At 38.3% G+C, this 25,631-nt stretch overlaps 1 protein-coding gene across 1 annotated transcript; it reads left to right on the forward strand.

Annotated features, from left to right (window-relative positions):
• The first annotated feature begins 1,525 nt into the window (after window positions 1–1,525).
• On the forward strand, window positions 1,526–25,486 carry itga6a (integrin, alpha 6a). The gene is made up of 25 exons (XM_080037647.1): window positions 1,526–1,768; window positions 14,527–14,651; window positions 16,735–16,814; window positions 16,902–17,163; window positions 17,260–17,391; window positions 18,148–18,361; window positions 18,651–18,844; window positions 18,927–19,021; window positions 19,728–19,855; window positions 19,939–20,028; window positions 20,122–20,183; window positions 20,273–20,442; window positions 20,669–20,812; window positions 20,921–21,036; window positions 21,130–21,292; window positions 21,954–22,040; window positions 22,143–22,222; window positions 22,366–22,443; window positions 22,535–22,637; window positions 22,758–22,934; window positions 23,044–23,133; window positions 23,217–23,330; window positions 23,418–23,516; window positions 23,601–23,726; window positions 24,813–25,486. The coding sequence occupies exons 1-25, from the start codon at window positions 1,575–1,577 to the stop codon at window positions 24,975–24,977; spliced, it is 3,288 nt and encodes a 1,095-aa protein (XP_079893773.1). The 5' UTR covers window positions 1,526–1,574; the 3' UTR covers window positions 24,978–25,486.
• The last annotated feature ends 145 nt before the right edge of the window (window positions 25,487–25,631 follow it).

Genomic DNA, 25,631 nt, shown 5'->3' on the forward strand with positions numbered 1-25,631 from the left:
TAAATGCAAGAAAAGATATTTGAACAGGTATACATTTTCATTCATTCCACTATCCGTTACTCTGTTGAACTCAGGCCGTTAGTAGAATGCCATTTGTAGATCTGTATGTATGTATGTATGTATGTATGTATGTATGTATGTATGTATGTATGTATGTATGTATGTATGTATGTATGTATGTATGTATGTATGTATGTATGTATGTATGTATGTATGTATGTATGTATGTATGTCTGTATGTATGTATGCACTTTATCATTGCACTGTCAGCACTTGTGTGCTAGGCACTGTATTTTTCTATATAGTATTCTATTTTTCTACTGTCTTGTTGTGTTATGTGTTATGCAGCAGTCTGTACGTCTAAGACAAATCTCCTTCGGGACAAAATAAAGTAATCTTGAATCTTGAATCTTGAATCTTGAACCACCACGTCATTTCTGATTGGTAATAACTTATTTATGTAGCAGGTGTTATTATTGAGAGCGCACATTAATATTTTATTCAGTTGTTCAATGATGAATGATAAACTAACGTCCAAACCAGGAGATACTGTATTGTCCAAAACAATCTTTTTTGTTGTTGTTGATTAATCCTGACAGTTAGTGAAATTCCGACTCTTCCAAAGATAGAACAGCCTTTTCCTGACCTGCAGCAGCCTGTCTCCTTGTCTGGCTCAATTTGGGAGGTCCAGCTGACTGTAACACTTGCTGTTTATCTAACAGCTAAAAGCAAAACAACCATAATCATGTATTTGGCTCTTTCATTTGTCTTCTTGTATATTATCTATTAAACCATAGATATAGACAGATCGCAACCCTTTCTTATGTATGTATGTTTATGTAGCCTATATGATTATGCTATATTTGTTTCCTGTTTCTCAATCAGGAAATTTTTAATGTATGAATAAATACTTTAGTAAAAACTATTGATACAAAGTGAGGATATGCTTTGTTAAAATGATCAGATAGTATCCTTCTAAATGATGAAATGTCTGATTTAAAAATGTCAATATCTGCCTGTCTTATAAGAGGAGTGTTTGAGCTGCGGTTTATTCCACTATCCAGAACTCTAACCCTGTTGTCATGAAAAAGGCTCATTTGAAGCCAGACGTTTTGAAAAAACCTCAAATCCCATTTGACAATTCAGTCGCATACCTAAAAATATAATGTAAAAATGCAAATGAGTGTAAAGATAAGATGTGCATTGATAGGCCTACCTGAATTAGCATATTATTACTGGAATCAAATCTCTTTATTATGTTCATATAAATACCCATCACAAAGGCCAAACACCTACAATATAGGCTATTGTTATAAACAAAACAAAAAATAGGCTGTATAGGCCTACTGATTGTCCCTTTACTACACCTTAGCAGTACTGTTCCTCCTTGTGGCCAGAGGGGGCGCGTGGAGCAGCAGCGCGGAGCCCGTCGGGTAGGTTAAAACCATAGGGGTAAAACAAGCAGCGGCAGCCCTTCAGTCAAACTGCACCGGGCTGAGCGCAGTGGAGCAGAGGGGTGAGCGTCTCCTAACTTTGGACTTTACTGTAGGCTACAATTATAGGACAGAGCTGCCATGCTGCTGCTGCTGCATGGAGGGCTTTCTGCTATTCACGTTGCACTTTTATTTAATTATTTCTGTCTGGAGCCATCTGCGGTGCGCGCCTTCAACCTTGACACCAGCCATGTCATCAGGAAAGACGGGGAGCCGGGCAGCATGTTCGGGTTTTCTCTGGCCATGCACCGGCAGCTCAACCCGGATAAAAGAATGTGAGTGATGTCTTTATCTTTCTTTCTCCTGCAATTGTCTTTTTTTTTTAAACAGTGCACATGAAAGGTTCCGTGTAGGCTAAAACTTCTGAGAGAAGTAACTTGAACTTTTCTTAAACCTCATTTATTTCTGTCTAAACTTAGGCTATAACTTGGTAATACTGGGCATGCAACATCTTGTTAAGAGAAGGAATCTGCTTTTGCCAGACTCATGAATAGTTTTTTATCCACTGGTTGTGGATGTCAGGCCCAGCAGCAACATGTAAAAGTAAAAGTGTTTTTTTGTTCTAATTTTCAATAGAGATTGGTAGGTTCCCTGTGGTGCTTTGAATGTGAAATGGAAAGGAGCTAAAGAACAACAAGTGAATAAACAATGGTTATAACTGTGATGCGAATGAGCCTGTAAGGTCAAACAGAGGGAGTGCTGAGAGGAGAGGTTTAATGTGTGGAACCTTCAGTTGACTAATCCTTAGGAGATCAGCCATAAATACATTACATTATTTATTTATTGTATTCAACATTTAGGCAATTTGTTAAGACAAAAAGTAATTCTCTGGACATGTAAATTGAACATAGGCCTTCAGTATATGGGGTTTAGACTAAATAAGCTCTTTAACTCTTTCTGAAATGTTATTTCCGAATGATGAAAATAATTAAAGATTAAGTAGTCGAATTGCTTATGAAAATTCAGTAGAAAATGAGCCAGGACAGAAAGATGTTCAAGCATATGGCAAAAATAGGAGTATAGTTTAAACAGCCCTTACAATGGTAAAATGTATTCCTCACTGCAGTATTTCAAGGATTCCTGGTGACATTATTTTGCATACACTGCAGTAAATCCTTTCCTCTGGCCAGCCCTGGGGACAGAAAAGACACCAGTGTCATGAGCCTGGTCACCCTGCAACACAAAATGTAATGGGGGTTAAGGGAGGAGAGGGCCATGGCCATGGGTGGGGCCACCAGGGTGCAAGAGCTACTACTGTGTAGACACCAGGCAAAAGGACCTCACAGCAGCATGTTGAGACACAGAGAGCAGGGATGACTAGCCCTGATAACGGAACTGAGAGAAATTTCCCCCGAGATCACATAGATTACTCGTAACTTGTGTGGAGTCTTATTGTTTTGACTATGGTGCAAGCCAAGGGCAGGCAGCATGTGGTGTAGTGAATGTCATGCAAAACTGAAAGTTATCCTTAAAATGCATTTTCTTCCTTTTTTTGTACAAGGATTCTTTTGTTCATACTAAAAATAGGCACTTGTACATTTGTCAGAGTTGACAAGTGTGAAGAGGGTGAAAGCCATGAAACTGAATGTAATATTTGTTGGGCAAAGAGAGGCTCGAAATGTGACACCGGCCTGATATTTGGTTTTCGGCCAATAAAAGTAAGAGGAGAGTGAAAGTTCACCTTGCTTACATGCGGGTCTTTGAGAAAGCTGCTCCAGGTTGAGTAAACATACTACACTGGATCCTGACATGCGTGCAAAAGCATTTTTTGGGGGGAACAAACAAGCCTCATCTTTGCATCATTTGTTATTGATTATTTGACTTATTTGATTGAGAGAAACCAGTCTGCAACTGCTTTTTACATTTAATAATTCCATGGTTTTTCAAGGAAAGATTTTTCGTCTGTAGATTTTGAAATACAGCATGACAAATCCTCATGATTAAGAAGCTTGAAATACAGGAGGTATTTTTTGTTTAAAAGATTACTTAGTTGACTAGGCTAATCAAGCAATTATTTTGGTTTGAATAAAAATTAATTGCTTAATCAGCAAATATAAATAATGGAGTCAACTGTTACATGCCGCCCTAGTTATAATAATTGTCCACATTGTTGTCCCCCCACATCCCAGAGAGTATGCAACAAACTACAGCTTGAACTTCCACAATCTCAGCACTAAGTCCTCATGTGACCCAGAGATAATCAGCCAGACTAGTCAAGTGAAAGCTTACTGGAGTGCACACTGGAAGGTAATGAACAGCCCGGCCTAACTTAAAGCTGTGGGCACACTGACCTACGGCTCTGGCACTCATGAAACCACAAGTCAGCGATGTGTCACACACACTCTGCATCTGTCTCTTTTGTTCTCGTTTGAACATGTGTTTGACGAAGGACGATGATCGCCAGCAGCTGTAAAACTCTATTAGCCATCACTGCGTACATTAATGTGATTGTAATACATCATATGAGAGGGGAGGAAGACTGGGCTCAATTTTTCTAAAGGTTGAATATGTTTGGTGAAAAACATGTTTGACTATAATTCACCTCTGTGTTTCAGAGTAAAAAGCCAAATCTTCCCCCACTTTACTGCATTAACTTCAACATATCCTTGTGATTAATATAATTTCCTATGGCTCTCATTCATATGTCTTACAATCCTTTATGCAACTCTAACCATGTACTTCCAATAACAGGCCGATGGAGAGCTCAACTTGGATTCTCACAGTTTTCATGATGTTATTATTCTTTCTTTTGATATAAGTTTGTGAATGCAATGTGACATTGTGCAAAGAGGCAACTGTCTCTTCAATAAATAATGTGTTGGGTTAATGATGTGGATATAACATCCTCTAAATGTAACCAGAGCAAAAGGCCATCTGACTGGACATGCACGGCCATCTGTGCACATGCAACCCGATAGATTTAACGCATCACTGAATCATCAGTTCAGACATTCCTGATACATTTGATACTTGAAACTTGGGAAAGGGTTAAAAACACTGTTCAAACGAGATTCAAAGTGTATTCAAGTCTGTGTTTGTTTGTTTGTAGTGAATATTCATGATTTTTTCTGGGATGTGTGTATCCAGCCAATCAAAGGTCAGCACGGATCAAAGTACTATGTAATGTATGAATGTATGTGTGTGTGTGACTTAGGTTTAGGTAAAGGTTAGAGTAAGGGTTAGGCAAGTAGTGGTTATAGTTAGGGCAAGTTTCCACAAAATGAATGTAAGTATATGTAATGTCCTCGGAAGTGATGAAAACACAACCTGTGTGTGTATCTGTGTGTGTTTGTGTGTGTGTGTTTGTGTGTGTGTGTGTGTGTGTGTGTGTGTAAACTGAAACAGTTAGAACAGCTGCAGCAGTTCTTGTGGCTTTGAGTGCACAGCTGTATGAGCGCTGGCCCACATCTGTTAACAGAGAGCAGTGAGATCACTGTGTAAATCCACACCAGTCACCATGCATTCCCATTTACACTGCACTGAAAGACATGTTGCATGATGGGACGGGGTTTCACATTGTAGCTTGGGTGATCCTGAATCTTGGTGGCTCATGCGATATTGAAACAAAGGAAAATCCAACAACGTTATATTGACACATTAAATATAGACAAAAAAACAACCCTATTTGATTAAGATCACTTACAGAATGTGTCCCCTTGACATGTAGATGACATGATGTACTGAGAGGGACATTGTTGTTGACATGTCTACAGTGCCCTGCAGCATTAATTGAAACCCACTCTTGACAAGACAGTTTGATGTTTTCAGTATAATGTTTATCTGACTTTAATATTTTGTCGTCTGCATTTGCACTCTTGCATTAATCTCTACTGCGGAAACGGAAATAACATAGATGAAGTTTTTAACCAACTGAAATGTTTGCAAATGTGTCTGCTAGACTGGCGCGTTGCATGTAAACGTCAATGTCACTCCTCAGTTACTCGCTAAATTCTACAACTGTCACTTTTCCTGAGGAGCTCTGCCGTTAAGTTGTAGGGTTTTTTCTTTACCTGTGATCGGCATAAATGTGGTATTTTCCTGCATGTGTCCTCATGGATTTTGCTTCTCTTGAGCAAAAAAGGAGCTTTGAGTAATGCTGTTGTACATGACCGAAGAGAGGCAGTTTCTCTTATAGTTATACTTATAGTATTCAGCATTTACACACAACAATTGCATACAGCAGTGTGTAGATGTTTTCAGTAAAATCATTGTCTAACTTTGCTCTACACAATCTAAGCCTTCAATAACTCACATCTCAATCATAACAACCTTGCTTTGCCATAGTATCCCGACTATTCCTTTCTTATCTTCATTACCTCAACAGTCTACCATCTGCGTTGCACACATACACAGTAGGTCAAACCCTTTCCAGGTCAAACCTCTCTTACAATGAGATAACTTGTATTTAGTTTCACAACAACATAGTGTATATGGCAATATAAAAAATACACATGATTAATTTCAATAACAGCGGACACAACATTACCAACAATTAACTAACATTTATTTTCATCAATGATAGATCTTTTGATTATTTCCCCAAAAAATTCTAAAGGATGTCAGAGAATAGTGAAGAATGCCTGTTGAAATTCCCCTGCATAACCATAGGCGATTTATTTTGATATCTTTGAGTTTTGAGTCTTAACCGAAAGCTATTCAGTTAATCGTCATATATGACAAAGCAAGCATCAAATCCTGACATTTGAGAATCAGGAACCAGCATCTTTTATTGTTGTTGCCATTTTTCCTGGAAAAATTACTAAAACAATAATAAAATATTATGATTGACTTACTTATAGCTCTTCTAAAGCAGTCCCAATTAATGTATTAATTTATAGTCATTTCTTAGGCTTTAGATTGCGGTGGAGTTTTTTTCGTAAACTATGATCAGGTTTATCTAATATTAAATAGCGTTGTCGACAATGTGTCTCTAATGCCTTCAAATGAAAAGGTATCCTTAGTTTGTAATGTTCTTGGCATCAAGTACCATTGTGACACTTAAAGTTGAACTACTGTAGCCAAGAAGTGTCAAATTGAAGCAAAGCTTGTGAAGGCTCTTGTTTGTATTTGCAATTCACTAGGGCTTTGTTTGAGGGGAGGGGTTTTCAATTTGGTCTTGGGGCTCACATCAGACCCCCTCGTACACTGAAAAAAATGATTTTTTGGGCTTGTAATTATTACTTGATTATTTGATTACATTTTACAAGGAAATATGATTTCAGTGCTTCTACTTCAAAATGTCGTACTTTATTTAATGTGTTACTTGATTTTTATTTGTAATTATGTATCCTCATTTGTATATGTAAATATTATCCATCCTTCCAAGTAATATTAACATAACAACTGTATTGACCGTACAGCCTGACATAAGCAAGTAAACTTTACTTAGATAATAGGCATAGATAGTATACAAATATAGTATGTAAGCTTGCAATCTTGCGCATGCTCAGTGGATGAGTTCAGTACATTTTGAATTCAGAGGAACTAGGCATTAACAGGACTTCTGGACGACACACTTCGACTGGGGGATTGTTTCGGTGCTCATCTGATGAGACAATTCATGGACGTGTCGTGGAGCCTTGGGGTATGTTAACTTATATGCTTAACTAACTTTTTAATGGTCTGTCGGCTTAGTCATTGTTCTACTATTTTAGCAGCTAACCGGCTAACGGCTCTTCCCGCGTCCGCAGGCTGTTTTGGACTTGCGCCAAAACACTATTGGACTTGCATGAGTCCTTTTTAGAGGTCCATGGACACAGACATAGCACAGGTAAACAGCATGGCTATTTAAGTAAACAGGGCTGCAGGGATAACAGTGCCACAGTGTGTGATACCGAACGCGAGGAGCCTCTTTCATCTAGGGCCCGTTGTGTTTTGAGGTCCGGTAAAGTTAGCATTGAATGGAGGCACCATTTTGACTTGCTGATATTAGCCTGTTGGTTAAACTGACAACACAATGCTTGCTTTGTTCAGATAATGTTACTTCTCTTAAGACTAGTATGAGTTATTGAGTGTTAACACCGCTGTGGCACAGGCTGTATCATTGTAATTGGTTTAAAATGTTTAAAAGATTGTTAATGATGTTAGCCACGAAGCTAATGCTAATCGCAAAGGCAGCTAGCTGCTAAACTAAACCAGGCATTGTTTAACATTGAAGCTAGCCAAGCTAAGTTGCTATCACTCCAGTAACATTAAATGCAGTTTGTTAGTGAAGCAGTGATGGCCCATTTGACTTAGAAGTCAGTATGTTATAAGTGTATTCACTCATAAATGATTGTGATATAAATACAGTCTGATTTATTTAATTTTCTTTGTTGAAATTTGCATGCTGATTTAAAACAGTAGGCCTAATGGCAATACAGTTCATTTAAACGTTTTTAAAGGGAAATATATTTAAATAAGTCACATGTATTTTTAAAAGAGGAATATATATTGCAAGTAAAAGAGGTGCCAAAAAATGAATACTATTTGGAAAGATAAAAAATACAAATACTGCCTCTTAAATGTAAATAATTTCATATGCAGGATTGTTCCTGGCACAACACAGTGGTGGTGACAGTATGCTTTATTTCATGTTGATTCATTCCTCTGTTCTGTATTACTGCAGCTTCTTCCTGTGGAGATGGGTACCCCGGCAAAGCTGCGGATCATCTTGGATGATGATGACATTCGTAAACTGGTTCTACCGTTAGGCATCCCAAACTCCCTTCAGGACCTTAATGATGTTATTCAAGAGACATTTCATATCACCAGGGCGTTTAATGTGATGTATCAAGACTTGGATTTTGGAGGCCAGTTTTTCACTCTAAGCTCCATTGAAGAAGTGCAAGACAAGGCTACACTAAAGCTTGTATCTACTCAACCAAAGGTCCTAACTCTCAGTCCTGTGGAAGTATCTCATGTCGAATCCTTAGTTCCAGAACAGTCTTCTGATACAAGCGCTGGCCAGTCTTCTGATTCTCAGGACACAATCCTGCTGTCCTCCTCGGATGAAAGTGGACAATCTTTATGGTCTCAGCCATGGCCGGCAACGTTTCCAATACCTGCCTTTCCTCATGATGTAGACCTTATGATGGAAGTAGGAAACCAAGCCTATGAAAAGGATGGCACACTGTTGAACAATCCAAAAGTGACGAGTAGCATACTCGAGAGGCTAGCAGACACCATATTTTCATATACAGCATACCCAACTGGTCTCCAGGTTTTAGCTGTGGTAGAAGCTTTGGTTGAAAAGTACCCATGCCTCAAAGACCCGGGGTCTTTTAATGGCTTATATAGTTGGCAACAGAGGATCAAATACAAAATGGGCAATTATGATGATGTTAACTCCCTGAAAAGAAGAATCTCTGAAGAGGGTTCATCCAAAGGCATCAAAAAGCCAAAGAAGGCAGAAGTTAATTACTTGCCACCACTGCCACTTGTTGAGACACAGAACTCTTTAGAGAAGGAGAGAGTGGATTTGTTGCAGGAAGTAAAGAAGAAAAATTGTGAGAAGATCATTGGTGAGAAAATGGAGAGGTCTTTCTCCTATCGAAGAATGGAAGTTGTCCAGCAGTGCCCTGCAGTCCAAGACCTCATGGAGAGATGGCCTGGGCTGTTCTGTGAAACTCAGGTAAATCCAGTTCTTGTGTTTCTTTACCTGATGCTTGTATTGTTGTGTGTACAGGCTGGAAGAATATAAGTAAGATAAACTTTGCAAGATTATGAAGTTCACCATGCAAAAACAGTGGTATTACACTACATTCATTTTAGGAAGGTGGACTGTATAATGTAGCAACTAAGTATCTTTTAACAGAAGTATTGCATAAAATTGATCATCATTTTGAAGGCTATAGATTGTGTTGCTGCTTAGTAGTATTGTATTAAACTGGGAGGACTACTTTATTATTCAAGCAAGGTGGGTTGTCATGATCATGTTGTGTTTTTTTTTATTTGTAATTGTTTCAGATCAAAGAGGAGTTCAGAAGGATCACAACTCTTCATCTGGAGCGAACTTTTTTGTCAAAATTGGACAGTTACTCAACCAAACTCCTGGAGATATTTCAGACAAAGGGCGGGGTCCCGGGCACAAAAACAAGGCCTATGCTGGATTCACTCAGCCAGGTAAAGTTTAAAAATATAATTGTTGTCGTCATATGTTGAGCTAATAAATACATAGGATAACTGATGACACGTCAGCTCATTTGAACAAAGATAATATGTTTATTCTCAGCAATAAATTCACTTCTGTCTGTGTAACAGCAACATGCTGAAGGCAGAAGAGATGTCACCATCCGCTGCTTGATGGAGTTTCTTGGAGAGTCTGCAGAGGAACTCATCAAAGACTATCAGGTACATTTTGAACATTTGTGAAATTATTATTCAGACCATATTAAATTTGTTTCTTCTCCAAGGGGAAAAACCTTTTAAATTCAATAACTTAAATTGGTGCTTAAGATACATGACTAGTGCTGTATCTGAAATGTTTAAAAATGTTCATTTATTTCAATGTATTTTTTAAATTTTTACCCATTTTCTTATTTATTTTTGTTGAATCACAGCCAATCTCACATTTTCCCTCAACACTGAATACAGTATACTTACCTGTTTATGTCCTTGGAGCTAAGCACATCTTAGGGGTTGGCCCAGGTTTGTGCCTCTCCGTGTATTAGCATTACTTTGGGTCACAGAGATAACATATTCTGTGAAATATAATTAACTTGTGTTGTCTGAAAAACCCAAAAGGATATTTAAAAATATGTGTTGGTAGTCTGACATGGTTTTCATAGTCCTCAAGACTATTCTAAAAAGACTGAAAAAATATTGTCTGGTGAAATTGTCTTTAACCTGTTTGCTAATTGTACCTGGGTTTCAAGTCCAAACAAAACAGTACAGCAAAATTATTTTTTCTTCAAGAGTATTTGAGGATTCTGAAAATATCTAAAGTTTTTAACAACCTTATGGGTTTTTGAAATAATGCCAGTTTATCATCTCTGAGAAAAAAAACGATTGTTACATCTGGACCGCAATGTACACCAATAGATGAAAGGCACAAAGTAGGGTTAACTTGAACTGAGAAAGATCTGAAAAGAAATTCAATAAATAATAACTTAAGTTAAGTGTCCATCTATGTGAAAATCAAATTAATTAAAATCAGTGCTTGTGTACATACATACCCAGCATTTAACCAATGTCTTGCTCTGAGCGTCTTATTTCTGTTGCATTATTGTATAAGTAGTAAATGGCCACTCAAATAAGCCAACCCAGTAAATCACCTCTTGCATATTCAGGAACTTTAAAGAAAATATCTTTAGTATAATGACTTCCAAGCACTGATTCACATGTTTTTGACAGGATGTCAGCAAAGAAGCCATCAGAGATGACCATGCTCATCATGTCTTGAAGATTGTCGTCGTCCATGGAAGTACTGCACAGGAAGGCCACAGCCCTGCCCATGTCTTGATCATCATCGAGGGAAAAGAGGTTCTTGATGATTGTAAAAGTGTGGCAAAGGCTTGCCTTCTGCTCATGGGTTTTATCTATGCAATGAACTTGAGTTACCCACCAAAGTTGAAATACACATTCGAAGTGTTTCAGAAGCTCTTTCTTGAGCTTGACATCCTGAAGATGTCTCCCAAAGTCCGGGCTTTGCATAACAAACTTCTATCATGAGATGATTGTATCTGTGCCGGTTCCCGAACCAGTTGCATTGTTGAAGTTGTGGTTCAGAGGAAATACTTGGGAGCTAGTTAGATAAAGAAATGTCCTGTTCCAAATATTTGAGCCCAGTTTGTAAGATTACATGTTTGTATATTCTGTTATGGTAACTGACATATGGTTAGTCTCATAATTGCCTAAGTCATATTTTTTTTTCAGTTATTGCACTTTATGGTACTTGCAGTTATTGCACTTTAAAGTGATACTTTTAGGCAGTTCTTTCTTCAAACTCACTCACTCAAGGATAGGGACGAGAGAGAGAGAGAGAGAGTTTAGTTGTTGTTGTTGTATTCTAACTGGCAACACTGTTTTTTTTTATTTTTAAATGTATCTGCTAATGCCAGTCAATGTGTTGGAATACTGTAAGCAATTACCTATTGCAATAGTGTTGGAAAATAAAAGTGCTTTTTATAAAGTAATTTCATGTTTTGTGTTTCTTACTGTTACTTAACTTTACTTCATTTCCTGAGTAAAACTTACAAATAATTTCTGTGTGCAAAACTGTTACAGGGTTTTTTTCAAGTAAATGTTACTCAAATAAATGTTACTTAAATAAAGCTAAAACAAGAACTAGGTCCAACCAATTAAAAGCTTTGGGAAAAAAAGTAGTATTTTTTACAGAAATTTGTAAGTAAATGCAGTGCTAGTCCAAGAGTAAATTTTACTGAAGGAGATTGTGTAAAATGTACTCATGAAAGCAGAAATTTGCTAGTAAACTTTACAAGAATTTCTTCGTTAAACGTAATCATTATTGGTAAGTAGATTTAACTTGAGAATATCATATTATATATAATTTGCTCCCTCAGTTAAATTTACTTGGAAGTTCTGCGTGCAAATTGTTACAGAGGTTTTTTTAAGTAAATCACACTCCAAATTTTTTTCAGTGTAGCCATATGTCAGGAGCTGAGTTACAGAAGGCAGCGTCACAGAGAGGATCAAGGGTGGAGGGGATTTCCTCTCTGTCCTTCAAAAAAGATTCTTACACAGTAAATGTGTGTTGATCAGTTCACAAAGACTGACATGTTCTTTTTTCCCCCCAAAGATAACAATGATGTATCGCTTCCATAGTTTCAGCACTATTAAACTATAGTGTGACAAACAGATTGAATTGGAATGTCATCATTACTAAACAATCATTAGTGGCTCAATTATCCAGTGACTTTAGGTCACAGTGGAAGTTTTCAAAGATGGCAGAATTTTTTTTAAGTGTTTTGGGCCTTTAAATCTCAAGTCTCCATAAGCACATTCATTGCGAGTCAATTGCAACTCTTACAGTTCTCTAACTGCTCACCGTGAATGACACATTTCATTAACATTCCTGGTTTGGCATGTCATTGTGTTATTTATGGTAAAACAAGTCAGCTGAGACACATTAAAGAGTGGTCTTGAGAGCTAACGCTAACTGAATTAGCCAGCTAGCGACAGCTGATTAAAAGCAGCAACAGTTGACTTTTCAACAAAATTCAGGCTTGTTGGCTAGAAATGGGAAGTCTGCTGTTATTTACTTCTGTCTGAAGTCAAAGAACCCATGTTCCAAACATACAAAGAATGTGAGTTGTGAATATGTCTCATTTATCATTGTAGACTATAATGGAACTTGCTGAGCAAGAACAGAAAGTGTGACAGCAACAGTCAAGTGGATTAGCTAACGTTCAATAGCTGACAAGATGAAACATATGAGCAAACTTGTGAAAAACAGAAATGTATTCTTTGATTAAAAAAAACTTAACTTTGTCACACACTGTGTGGACAAACTTTGCGCAACTCTTTTTTCATATGACTTTTCTACACAGGAAGAACTCAAGCTGTAGGCCAAACTACCAGACAGGAAGTTTTGGTTTTATATCTTCTTCTCACAGGGTTGCTTGCTAAAAGACTGACTTTAAATGCAGTCAGATAGTTGTCAACACATTTCAGAGCGCTCAAAAACTGTGTCTGTTATAACCAAAATCCTTTACACAGACTTTTTGACATGCAGTCTGCTGCAGATTAAAAAGTCAGGTACCAAATCACTGATTATGTCCAATCGCAGATATTTCACTCTGAAGTCCAACAAAACACACTCAACACAACATTGATAAAACCATATATCGAGAGAGATTTATCTTATTTAGCCTGTGTCTCGTACTCATGAACCCTCTCTTCATGCTGGTTGAGGCTGTGTGAGAATGTGGGTTTAGGGGAGAAGCTGTGGTTAGTGAACTATGGTTGAACAGAACAGTGAGTCAACACGCTCTAAATTGTCTGCTTCACTGACCCCTTGCCCTCTGCTAAATGTCAAGACAGTAGTCTACTGTCCCACACTGAAGTTCTGTATTTTGTTTCTTATCACAAATTACAACTGCTCTTTGAGACACTGAACGAACACAGTCAGCTTTTCACAGGCTGAACAAGATGAATCATCCTTTTTATGAAAGATGATCTTATGATCGTTGGTTTTACTTTGCTGCATCATCGATGCACTTTGTAACTTGGATATTTGTCATGCTTCATGACATTTCTTACATATTATTTTTTAGACACAATATCAAAGGCTCTATTGCAATGTCAATCTGTCTGTTTATCTGACGCTCAACCACTTTGGTCCAGAATTAAATATCTAAGCAACTAGCATTGGTTGCCATGGAATTTTCTAAAGATAGTTTTGTTTTCCAGACAATCTTATAACCTCATGATTCTTTCTGTAGTGCAACTAGGCTATGAGGCCAACATTGGTGGTTCAAAGTAAAAACGTATTGACAACTACTGAATGGATTGCCATGAAGTAAAGCGACAACAACATGTATTTTAGCTAGAAAGTACTTCCAAAATAGATGACATTCCCGTCAGCCTCAGCTGTAGCTACTTTGTGTTTAGTGTTAATCAGCAATTGTTAGCACAACATAACACAATAAAATGGTAAACATAACTGCTAAATGTGAACATGTTAGCATTGTCATAATGAGGGCATTAGCATTGACCATAAGGCTCTATGGTTTGTAATTCCTTGACATTAATTGACAGCTCTAGTCATAAAATATTTGCTACCATATATCTGAAACAAGTTTAGGCTTTTAGTGCCAACCACCATGGGCTGTTTGTTTCCCCCCAAATCAGATGTAGTAATGAAGAAGTGAAAGCCAGTCCCCTGGTAACAGCAGCCATAACACCAGTATCGCAGGAAGACAGCCGAATATGTTGTTTCCTTTCCTCACATACAGTGTATGTAGTAAATTCAACAAGCTGCAGCTTCAACAATGTAGAACATGACATACTGAAGCTGTCGAGGGTCAATGTGTTGACAAAGGTTGCCAATCTAAGTACTTATCACTCCATATTGTTTTGTCTTTTTCTTCAGGCTGTTAGTTGGTGCACCCAGAGCCCAAGCTTTGGGAAATCAGAAAGCTAACATCACAGGAGGCCTCTATAAATGTGAAATCACCCAGACCAATGATTGTGAGCGCATTGAATTTGATAACGATGGTGAGTTATCTATCTATCTATCTATCTATCTATCTATCTATCTATCTATCTATCTATCTATCTATCTATCTATCTATCTATCTATCTATCTATCTATCTATCTATCTATCTATCTATCTATCTATCTATCTATCTATCTATCTATCTATCTATCTATCTATCTATCTATCTATCTATCTATCTATCTATCTATCTATCTATCTATCTATCTATCTATCTATCTATCTATCTATCTATCTATCTATCTATCTACACTCACCGGCCACTTTATTAGGTACAGTGGCTCATTTTCTAATTAACACATAACTAATCAGCCAATCACATGTCAGCAACTCAATGCATTTAGGCATGTAGACCTGGACGGGACAAAACTGAGCAACAGTCGCTTTGGTGCTTTTCTCACATCACTATTAACATTTGCACAGCAGTTAGTGCATTTTTCAAAACAATTAGTGCAAACTGCAAAACCTAGTGGATAACCTGCAAAAGTACGTCACTTGCTCAAAATGGATAGTCTATTCCTTAAAAGCAAGTGTTCATGTCAATGAAACTGCCAGTGTCATCAAAATGAGAAGTCTTGACACCATCGTTTATGAACAAGATAGTCAAATGGCTTTGTCATGTTTTCATTATGACAGTTAATTCTCTCAGTGTTTTCCAATGCAAAAAAAAGGTCAGAACTCGGTGACACTACCTGAAAAGGCTCAAGACAGCACTAAACACTACTTGTACAGCCATTTGAAAACTACAGTAAAGTTAGACATTGCTTTAGTTAGGGAAGTAAGTGAGTACAAGACACTGAGTACGTATGTTTCACATTTTACTGTATATGCTCTTTGCAATTCTACAGCATTGTGCAAAAGAAAAATACACTTCAGTCACTTATTTAGAACAAACATAAAAAAACACCCTTTTGGTAGAGCTGTGCGCAAATGTGAACAATATAACAGGACATATTGTAACTGAACATATATAGGTAAATCATTCTGTCACATCCAGACGTTCCTGTCTGTCTGGCCACATATTTTCATCTACATCACAACGGATATTATCCCTTGCAATGCAGCGAGGAAAGTCATTGGTTACAACTGATACTTCACACACCTCCTCGTGAGTGAAAGCTGAAGTCCACCTGAGAGCAATTGTTCAATTGCTACTATGATGATGTGCTCAAATGACTAAATGTTGCGGAGGTTGAACTAATAGTTTTTTCATAGAATTTTCATTCTGATCTGAGAAAAGCACCAAAGCGACTGAGAAAAACTGTAAGTGACTTTGAACATGGCAATATTGAGGGTGCCAGGAGGGCTGGTATGAGTATCTCAGAAACTGCTGATCTACTGGGATTTTCACTCTAAACCATCTCTAGGGTTTACAGAGAATGGTCCGAAAAAGAAAAAATATCTAGTGAGCGGCATTTGTGCGAACGTAAAATGTCTTGTTGAAGTCAGAGGTCAGTGGAGGATGGCGATACTGGTTTGAAATGATAGAAAGGCAACAGTAACTCAAATAACCACTCGTTACAACCAGGGTATGCAGAATACCATCTCTGAACGCAAAACACGGCCAACCTGGAAGCAGATGGGCTACAGCAACAGAAGACCCCACCGGGTGCCACTCCTGTCAGCGAAACACAGGAAAATAAGGCGACAATTCTCACAGGATCACCAATATTGGACAATAGAAGATTGAAAAATCATGCCTGGTCTGATGAGTCTCGATTTCAGTTGCGACATTTAGATGGGAGGTTCAGAATTTGGCGTAAACAACATGAAAGTATGGATCCATCCTGCCGTGCACCATCAACCACCCCATGTTCAAAGTCACCTAAACCCCCTTTCTTCCCCATTCTGATGCTCGGTTTGACTTCAGTACATTGTCTTGACCACGTCTAAGTGCATAAATGCATTAAATTGCTGCCATCTGATTGGCTGATTAGCTTTTTGTTTTTATAAGCCATTAAACAGGTGTACCTAATAAAGTGGCCGGTGAGTGTATATATCCTATCTATCATTTCAAAGGTCAAGAGTGAATATCAATATCAGTGCTCACATCTTTGTCTTGTTCTGCTACATTTTCAAAGAGAACGTACTTGTTGAGAACAAGGAGAATCAGTGGATGGGAGTGACGGTTCAGAGCCAGGGACCTGGAGGAAAGATTGTGGTGAGTCAAACTGAGTGTCCAATCCAATTGTTCCCAGTAACTTAAAGTCATATGAACTTAAAACTCTGAAGTGTTTTGCCATTTCAGACTTGTGCTCATCGCTATCAGAGGCGCTTGTATGCGAACACCCTTCAGGAGTCAAGGGACATCACCGGCCGCTGTTATGTCCTGAGTCAGGACCTGACCATCGACTTGTCCTCCGATGAGGACGGAGGTAACTGGAACTTCTGTGAAGGCCGAGCCAGAGGCCATGAGATGTTTGGATCGTGCCAGCAGGGTTTGGCGGCCACTTTCACCAAGGACTACCATTACGTAGTGTTTGGAGCACCGGGAGCTTACAACTGGAAAGGTGAATAAAGTTTATCCTTCTGTTGAAACACGATCTTGTACTGTTGTTCTGTTAACATCCATCGTCTGCCTTGTTCTCTCACCTCCTCTGCTGCAGGCATTGTGCGAATGGAGCAAAAGAACAACACTTTGCTAGAGATGGGAGTGTATGACGACGGGCCCTATGAAGTGGGAGATGAGCGTCTTTTGAACCCTGAGCTTGTACCTTTATCTGCTAACAGCTACCTAGGTGAGTGTCTAACCACAATATAGATATAGAACTGAGAAAGCATTTAAAAGTTATATGTTCCACCACATGTGTTGTTGCTGCCATTAAAAAAATAATTAATGTTTGTTGTGAGGTCTTTGAATCTGATTCATTTGGGAATGATAAAGATACAAGAATGTGTCGACTTGTTGGACTGATTGGTGGACAGTCCAGTACAACACCATGACTTATTTCAATCTTGACAACTGAGTGCAATTAGAGAAAAGTAAAATAGTAGGCCCTATATTTATTATGAATGAATATTGATATGCAATTGCCTAAGATAAACACATTTTTCAATTAGGAAGAAATTAAAAAACAATAATGCTTCTCCAGCAGAAAGCCAAGGTCAGTCAAATCCACAATATGAGGAAGCCAATCTCATGTTTCAGTTCAACTTCATAGCAGGAGAACCATGTGTGGTGTGTGTGAAAACTCACAAAAACTTAAGGCAAAATAGTTTTTCTATATGAACTACTGTTATCAATTAAATACATTTGTTTAAGGCTACTATAGACCTGTATGAAATAAATACAAGTTTGGGAACCACTGCAATAAACATAGTTGTCCTTGTTGCTGCACTAGCAGCTCCACTGCTAAGTCAGCGGAACTGCCTGTCATTTTTTAATCGTCGCTTAGCTGCTATAAGTGTTTTCACTGAGAAGAGGTAAAAAGAAAAAAAATAATTCTCTGTATAAAATAAGACATATATGCCCTACAACATCTCTCATACTTTAGGATTTTCCTTGGATTCGGGACATAGAATCATGAGGAGTGGTGGCCTGACGGTCGTGGCTGGAGCACCCAGAGCCAATCATAATGGAGCTGTGGTCCTGTTGAGGAAAGACAACACAGCCTCTGCCAGACTATTGGTGGAGCACACTCTGCACGGGCCGGGACTCGCATCCTCCTTTGGATACGACGTGGCTGTAGTAGACCTGAATGCTGATGGGTACAAAACATTGTCATCACCTTAATTCTGCTTTGGTTTACAGATCATTTTAATCTTATTGGGAAACACTAATTATACAAAATGAAAAAAAGTAAACAGACATACCAAACATCTGGCAGAATGTGGGAAATGTGGGACTAGACTTCCTTAAAGATCTCTTCATTTGGTATCTTATCTATTCCTTAATGTGTAATTTAGATCTTTTTCCCTTTCTGTTGACTTTCTTTATTTGCGAGATCGTATTTTGTATTATACCTCAATAAATATTGACCTCCCTTCTTTGATGTAGATGGCAAGACATAGTTATTGGTGCCCCTCACTTATACATGAAGGAAAGAGACATCGGAGGAGCTGTTTATGTCTACATCAACCAGGCAGGAAGATGGGAAGGAAACAACCCTGTACGTCTAAACGGGACCAAAGACTCCATGTTTGGACTGGCAGTGGAGAACATTGGAGACATCAATCAAGACTCATATGAAGGTTATCTATCCCTCATTTTGTTGCTTTTTCATTTTTTCTCATTCAGTTGCTGTCAAGTAAACTGGTTTTCTTCCTCATTCAGACATTGCCGTCGGAGCTCCTTATGATGACGATGGTGCAGGAAAAGTCTACATTTATCACGGCTTTGCACAAGGAATCAAAACCATCCCCGCACAGGTTGTTTTTCTGGAGCTTTTTTTTAGTCAATATGTTTGTGTAAATAATTGATCACAAGACTACTTATATGTGAGGGAAGTTTTGGGGATGAATACGCAAAGCACTATCACCCAACTCGGCAGTCCTCCTCAGCTTTAGCAATTTTAATTAAAATCAGCTCATTGTTTTGGTTGTCCGGATCTCAAGTTTACTGTTTCGCTTCAGTCCCTCAGCTCTCATCTCTGGTGTTTTCCAACACAGCAGGAAGCTGTTTTAATGGAAAACACTGAAATCCTACTGCATACTACCCGCCCAGAACCAAATGGCAGACAGACTTACTTATGAGGGGTCAAAGTAACAAAAATTAAGTGATAAATAAAATAATGGAAGTGATTAAATTGCATGTGAATTGATAAATGAAGTGGTAAAAGCAGATGTCATTTATAATTTAAGGAATGTTAATAGAGACAAGAATTAATAGATACAAAATGAATGTGATGAATTCATATGTGAAGTGCACAATGCAGTGAAGTTATCATATGAAATGAAAGGAGTGATAAATTATCATGCAAAGTGAAAAAAGTGTACTATGTTAATCAGCCAACCCAAGATTATTGAAGTACTTGTTGTCAAAAGACAACTCATTTTGGCTCCCAGAACGAAAAGGCATTTTTTCTATATACATTGTGTACGTTTCTGTGTTGAATACTTTCTCCCTTTATTACAGATTCTTTCAGGAAAACAGCACAACATGAGACTATTTGGATATTCTCTAGCAGGGAACATGGACTTGGACAGCAACTCTTATCCAGATGTGGCCGTAGGCTCTCTGTCGGACTCAGCTCTTATCTACAGGTAACTGTTCCCCTTACACACTGTGAGTACATTTAAACCCTGCCAATTTGTATCACAACTTCTTTTCACTATCTTTCTTTTAGGGCACGACCAGTTATTAGCATAAGGAGAAATGTCAAAATATCTCCAAAGGAAATTGACCTTACAATCAAAACCTGTGGTAACAGCATATGGTAGGTGTTCTTATATTCTTACATTTCAACAAACCTCACAGTCAAAACCTCCTGTTTAAATTGTTTAAAAAAAATCCCATTTCCTGTCTCTAGCTTCACTGTGGACTCGTGCTTCAGCTACAAAGCAAACCCTGCATCTTACAGCCCGAGACTAAGTAAGTGAAATGGTAAAAAACAACAACCTTATTTTCCAAATCACAATTTTTTTCACTTGTTCTTACATGTGCTTCTCTCTTCACGGCAGCAATCAGCTATTATGTTGTGGCGGACGGAGATCACAGGAAACAGGGGCTTCCCTCCAGAGTGATGTTCCTGAACAAATCCCGCACTGAAACCGACTACCAGTTTAATGGCACCTTGGAGCTCCGTGGTCAAAAACAGGAAACGTGCACTAAGATAATAGTTAGACTAAAGGTAAAACATATCTGCCACATAGTTAAATACCATGTTCCAGGAAGGATTTATGTCAGTCTGCGTTTGTTAGTGGAATTTACTTATTTAAAATGATAGTATTTTAATAACCAAAGCGAAATTTGATATATTTTTTCATGTCAATACAACACTGGTTATTTTTATTTAAAGAGACAAAACATTTCCCCTGTATGTGTGACACTAATGTGGCTGTTTCTGATTTGCACAGGAAAATATTAAGGACAAGATGCGCAGCATTCCAATCGAAGTGTCTGCAGAGATTGTGGGCACTAAAAAGCACAAGACAAAGAACAGCCTCCCTCAACTCATGCCCATATTAGACTCCTCTCAACCAAGCAAAGACGTCCTTGAGGTAAACGTTCAGACTACTACATGTATTATTATTATTAAGCTAATGACGAAAATGTTTCACGGAGGATAAAGGTTTTTTGTCTGATTTTGATGATATCTGTTGTTGTAGGTCAACTTTATCAAAGAGGGATGCGGACGTGATTATGTTTGCCGGAGTAACCTGAGGATGGAGTACGAATTATACTATAAACAAAACAACCTGGACAAGTACTCCCCATTACTCATGTGAGTTCTAATAGCTCACCTCTTATTAGTATTACCTTCAAATGTTTTCATAAAAAATCCTCAAGTGATCAGTTATGTTTTCTGTATTTGCAGCAAGAACAAAGTCCCCAAGTTCCACCTGAATTACGAGAGGAAGGACTTGGCTGTGCGTGTGACGGTCAACAACGTGAAGGGAGATGATGCTTACGAGGCAAAGCTAGTGGGGACTTTCCCAGATATGCTGTCATATTCTGGAGTCCGCTCACATTCAACAACGGTAAGCAAGACTATAGGGAAGGCCACAACAGTGACCTCTATGTGGGTGTAATGCTTGCACAGGTCTTACTACACTCTTGAATTGGAATGACATAATTACTATTTTTACGTTGTCTGTGACTCTTGGCACAATGTAATGCATCTCTTTATCGTATAGGCTTGAATTATAATCACCATGACCACCTCAATGCAGTTTGCACACTTGTGCATGTTCTTTCCTGAAATAATCCTAACTTTATCAAATGATAAATGGTGTAGCCTGACTATGTGATGAAATTATTAATAAACTTGCAAAGAAAACTTTCAGAATTGTTTTCAATACTCTTTTGACAGATTTTGGTCAGAACCAGAAGGTACGGAGGTTTGATTCTCTGTCCTATTAGCCTGTGTTTTTAACATGGTGTGGTCCCACTGTGTATTGTTTGTATGATAAAATGCTACTGCTAACATATCAGAGTGCAAGTAAGTACATCATTGCATGTAAGGATTGAAATCATATCTGTGATGCTTGTTAGCAATTAAGCTTTGACTGATTTGGTCTTAAAAGTTTTAGTCCCTATCCTTTTTAGACCTGCAGTTGGAACTGGACGAAAAGTTATTGTGACTAATCGAAGTCAACCACCCATCTGTTCAGATTCTACGATGTGTCCTCTTTTTTACAGACGGGGAAGCCGATAATCTGCACAGCCAATCAGAATGGTTCCCAAGCCGACTGCGAGCTGGGAAATCCTTTTAAGAGGGGCTCGAGGGTACAGACTTGTCGTACATTTTCAACACGTTAATGCTGCCACTCAACTGTTGTACTTCAAATGTGACAGATGTCTTTTTCCGTCTTTTTCTTATTGCACTAGACTACATTTTACATCATCCTGAGCACTGTGGGTATGACTCTCGACACAACGGAGATTAACATTGACCTGCAGCTCCAAACGTGAGTAGAGCTGCTACAGCAAGGGATTCTGTTGTGCATATGTTAGGGCCTGACACTAAAGTGTTAACCTTAAAAAAAATCATGCATTTTTGCGTTAAAACAAAGTATTTATCTGTTTTGGTGTTTTTTTTTTATTCTTTCAGGACAAGTGTGCAGGAAAACACTGCCACTTTTAAAGTGAAGGCTGACGTAATCATTGAATTGCCATTGTCTGTCAGTGGGTAAGTGTGTCAAATTATAGTTTGAATCCAGGTAAATAAACAATGCCTCTGTATGTTACATATGCATTTTTTGCTTGTTTGTTTAAACCAGGGAAGCCAGCCCTAACCAGGTTACCTTTGGCGGTGTTGTGAAAGGCGAAAGTGCCATGAAGACAGAAGAAGAGATTGGAAGTTTGATCATTTATACATTCACAGTGAGTTTATAAATCTGACCCTACTCTATGTATGATTATTAAATCACTGCTGTCACATATTTTGATAGGCCCAGTGCAAGAGATGACCAAAGTGGTAACATATATGGATTCCTCCTTCAGATAAACAATTTGTGGGAGTCTTTGGCGTCGTCAGTCAAGGCCTCGCTACACATAAAGTGGCCCAAGTGGAACAAAGATGGGAAGTGGCTTCTGTACCTGGTGAAGATCTCTTCTACAGGTTCGCAGGAAATCCTCTGCTCTCCGGAGTCGGAAATAAACTCTCTCAAACAAATCCAGGTACCATTTTCTTTTTTGATCGCAGAAGTCGGCCGTCACAGCAAGCAAACTACCACTGCTTGAATTCCACTTTGAATGAATTAATGATGTACTAAAAATTTACTTTCAGGAGTCCTCTGCTTCCAGGACAAAACGTGAAATTGGTGAAAGAAAAACTGTGGGTAAAATGTTGCCGCTGTCTGGAAAAGATAACGTTTTGGTGAGTCTTCGTAAGGATGTTTTAAAAATGTTTCATACAATTTCAGATTGCTCTGATGTGTAATAGGTTATTTTTTTTACTAGACGTGTGACAATGAGATCAAATGCGTGGTGCTCAAGTGCCCCCTGCAGGGCCTCAACCGTAGAACTACCACAATTGAGCTGAGATCTCGTCTCTGGAACTCAACCTTTATTGAGGTGACATATTGTTTTTTGTAACTGTTACTATGGGATTTAGTATGACTGCATTACTTGAGAAGCTTTTCTTTTTTCTTTTGAAAACAGGATTATGCGTCTCTTTCGCACTTGAAAGTCGTTGTGAAGGCCTCGCTCGTTCTCCATACTCAGGCTAAAAACTGGATCCTGAGAACTCCCAACACTAATGTAAGCAGACACAAATCCTTCACTGTGTGTATGTACCATCTTGATCCCAACTAAACCCGACGGTACTTGGACATTTCATTCCAGGTGACAGTGACCGTGTCCCCAGATAGTGCTGTGGCCAAGCACAGTGGAGTTCCCTGGTGGATCATACTGGTGGCTGTGCTTGCCGGAATCTTGATTTTGGCGTTATTAGTGATTCTGTTGTGGAAGGTGAGTACAGGGACGCCACAGCTCTATGTATTTCAAGGTTTTGGTAATAAAGGAGTCAATGGATAAAAATAGGAGATAAAACATAATGGATAAGAGCATTTTGTAAAAAAATTAATGTATTCACCTTGTTTGTACGTTTTTTTAATCTGCTGAATACAGGTTTTAAAAAATATAGGATTTTGGGGCTTTCTTTGTTTTTGGGGAAAGAAAGTAAGCGTATCTCCCTAAATGTGTAATTATCATTCCTTAAAGTTTCCAAAGTAAGTATTCAGTTGCCTATGAGATTCAAATGATTATGACCTTCCATATAAACCTGCTATCAGATGGCTGTGTGAAAGATCATCAATGAATGTTTCCTGAATAAAAATGCATTATATCTGATGGAAGGAATCATAATGGCTATTTGACCCTCATAACACATCACCCCCCCCTTGCTCCCCCCTCAGTGTGGTTTCTTCAAGAGAGCAACGAAAGACCAATGTGATGCTGCTGCGTATCACAAGGCAGAGATCCATGTTCAGCCCTCTGACAAAGACAAACTCTCTGCAGAGGCCTGATTTGTACTCTGATCAGGGGTAAAAAAAATAAAAAATAAGCTGCCAGCATGAAGTGTGATTACCGCAGTCACTAATTAACTCACTTTCCAGCCCAAATATGCTGCCCCTAACGCAGAAAAATTCAATCAGACACATATTGTACTCAGCTGACAATCGCATTTTTCATCACACAGAAACGTGTTATTCTGTATATTGGATCTACACAGTGCTCCGTGGAAGAGTTAAAGCCTTAAGCTTTAATTATATTTGTACAATATGTGTCTCTGAATTTTTCCAAGAACTCAACGCTTTTTCTTACCTACAGGCTTAACCCTCCTCTAAATAATTATTCTTTGCTCTGCAGGAGCTTCTGCTGATGTTGCTCTCATCGCATTGCTGTTTGAAATGTGCCATCAAAAATATATATTTCAAAGCATGCTTAACCTTCCTGCGCCTCTCTGCTTCTTGTGTTTACCGAGTCACTTGACGTATTGCTGACATCTTTGAGTTTTTATTGACGCACTGTGTCTTTGGAATCTCCCCTTCATAGTGCGGATTCTTCAAGCGCTCCAAACAAGACGACAGCGTCCCCCGTTACCACGCCGTGCGGATAAAGAAGGAAACTCCCGAGAGCAAAGAGGAAAAAGTCAAGCTTGATCCTTTTGATAAAAAGCAGTGGATGACAACTTGGACCAACAATGAAAGTTACTCATGAGTAACTTTTTTGTCTTAAACTCATGTTTGCAGATTACAGATAACCGATTTCTTTTTTTGAACAGTTTCAAGTTACAAACACACTGAAGTTTGTTTTTTGTTAAGGTGAACATGGTGCTCAGTGATTTTCAGGAATTAGTTGGTGGTTGTGCCTTTGAATTTTTACACTGTATAGATGCAATGTTTTTGTAAGTTTTGTATATATTTTAAATACTTTCGCACACTGTATATTTATTTTTTGATATAAAAAAATAATGTGATGCAGCCAGAGTTTTTACTGTCAAATAAATGTCAGCCATCAGAGCAAAGTTTACTCCTGTTCTCTACGTGCTGTCTTACTTAAGAGGGTACAACCAGCTCAGTGTGAACCAAATGTACATTAGTATATATATATATGTTTTTGTTGGTGTCTTTCATACAAACAAGCTTCTGTCCTTTCAAGAAAATGATATTTAGGTACACTGAGTCTTCACCTCTTCTCACTGTTGTGGTAGCATCCACTGTGCTGTATGTAGGTCATCACTGAATTAACTCTTTTTGTTCCGTGTGAGGAATCCAAAGGGAATATGGTGAAAAAGCAACTGTAATGTTTGTTTTATACATTTCCTTCAATGTGAAAGTCTTGTTAAATTGTAATAAAAAAGCTTCAATATTT

This window comes from Ammodytes marinus (genome assembly GCF_949987685.1).
Source record: "Ammodytes marinus genome assembly, chromosome: 12".
NCBI classification, from domain to species: Eukaryota; Metazoa; Chordata; class Actinopteri; order Uranoscopiformes; family Ammodytidae; genus Ammodytes; species Ammodytes marinus.

Bases quoted from the DNA above. Each gene is read 5' to 3' on its own strand.
- itga6a (XM_080037647.1), top strand. From the start codon at position 1,575: ATGCTGCTGCTGCTGCATGGAGGGCTTTCTGCTATTCACGTTGCACTT. The intron at 20,443-20,668 runs GTAAAACATATC...TGATTTGCACAG, and splicing joins AGATAATAGTTAGACTAAAG to GAAAATATTAAGGACAAGAT. The intron at 22,935-23,043 runs GTACCATTTTCT...ATTTACTTTCAG, and splicing joins ACTCTCTCAAACAAATCCAG to GAGTCCTCTGCTTCCAGGAC.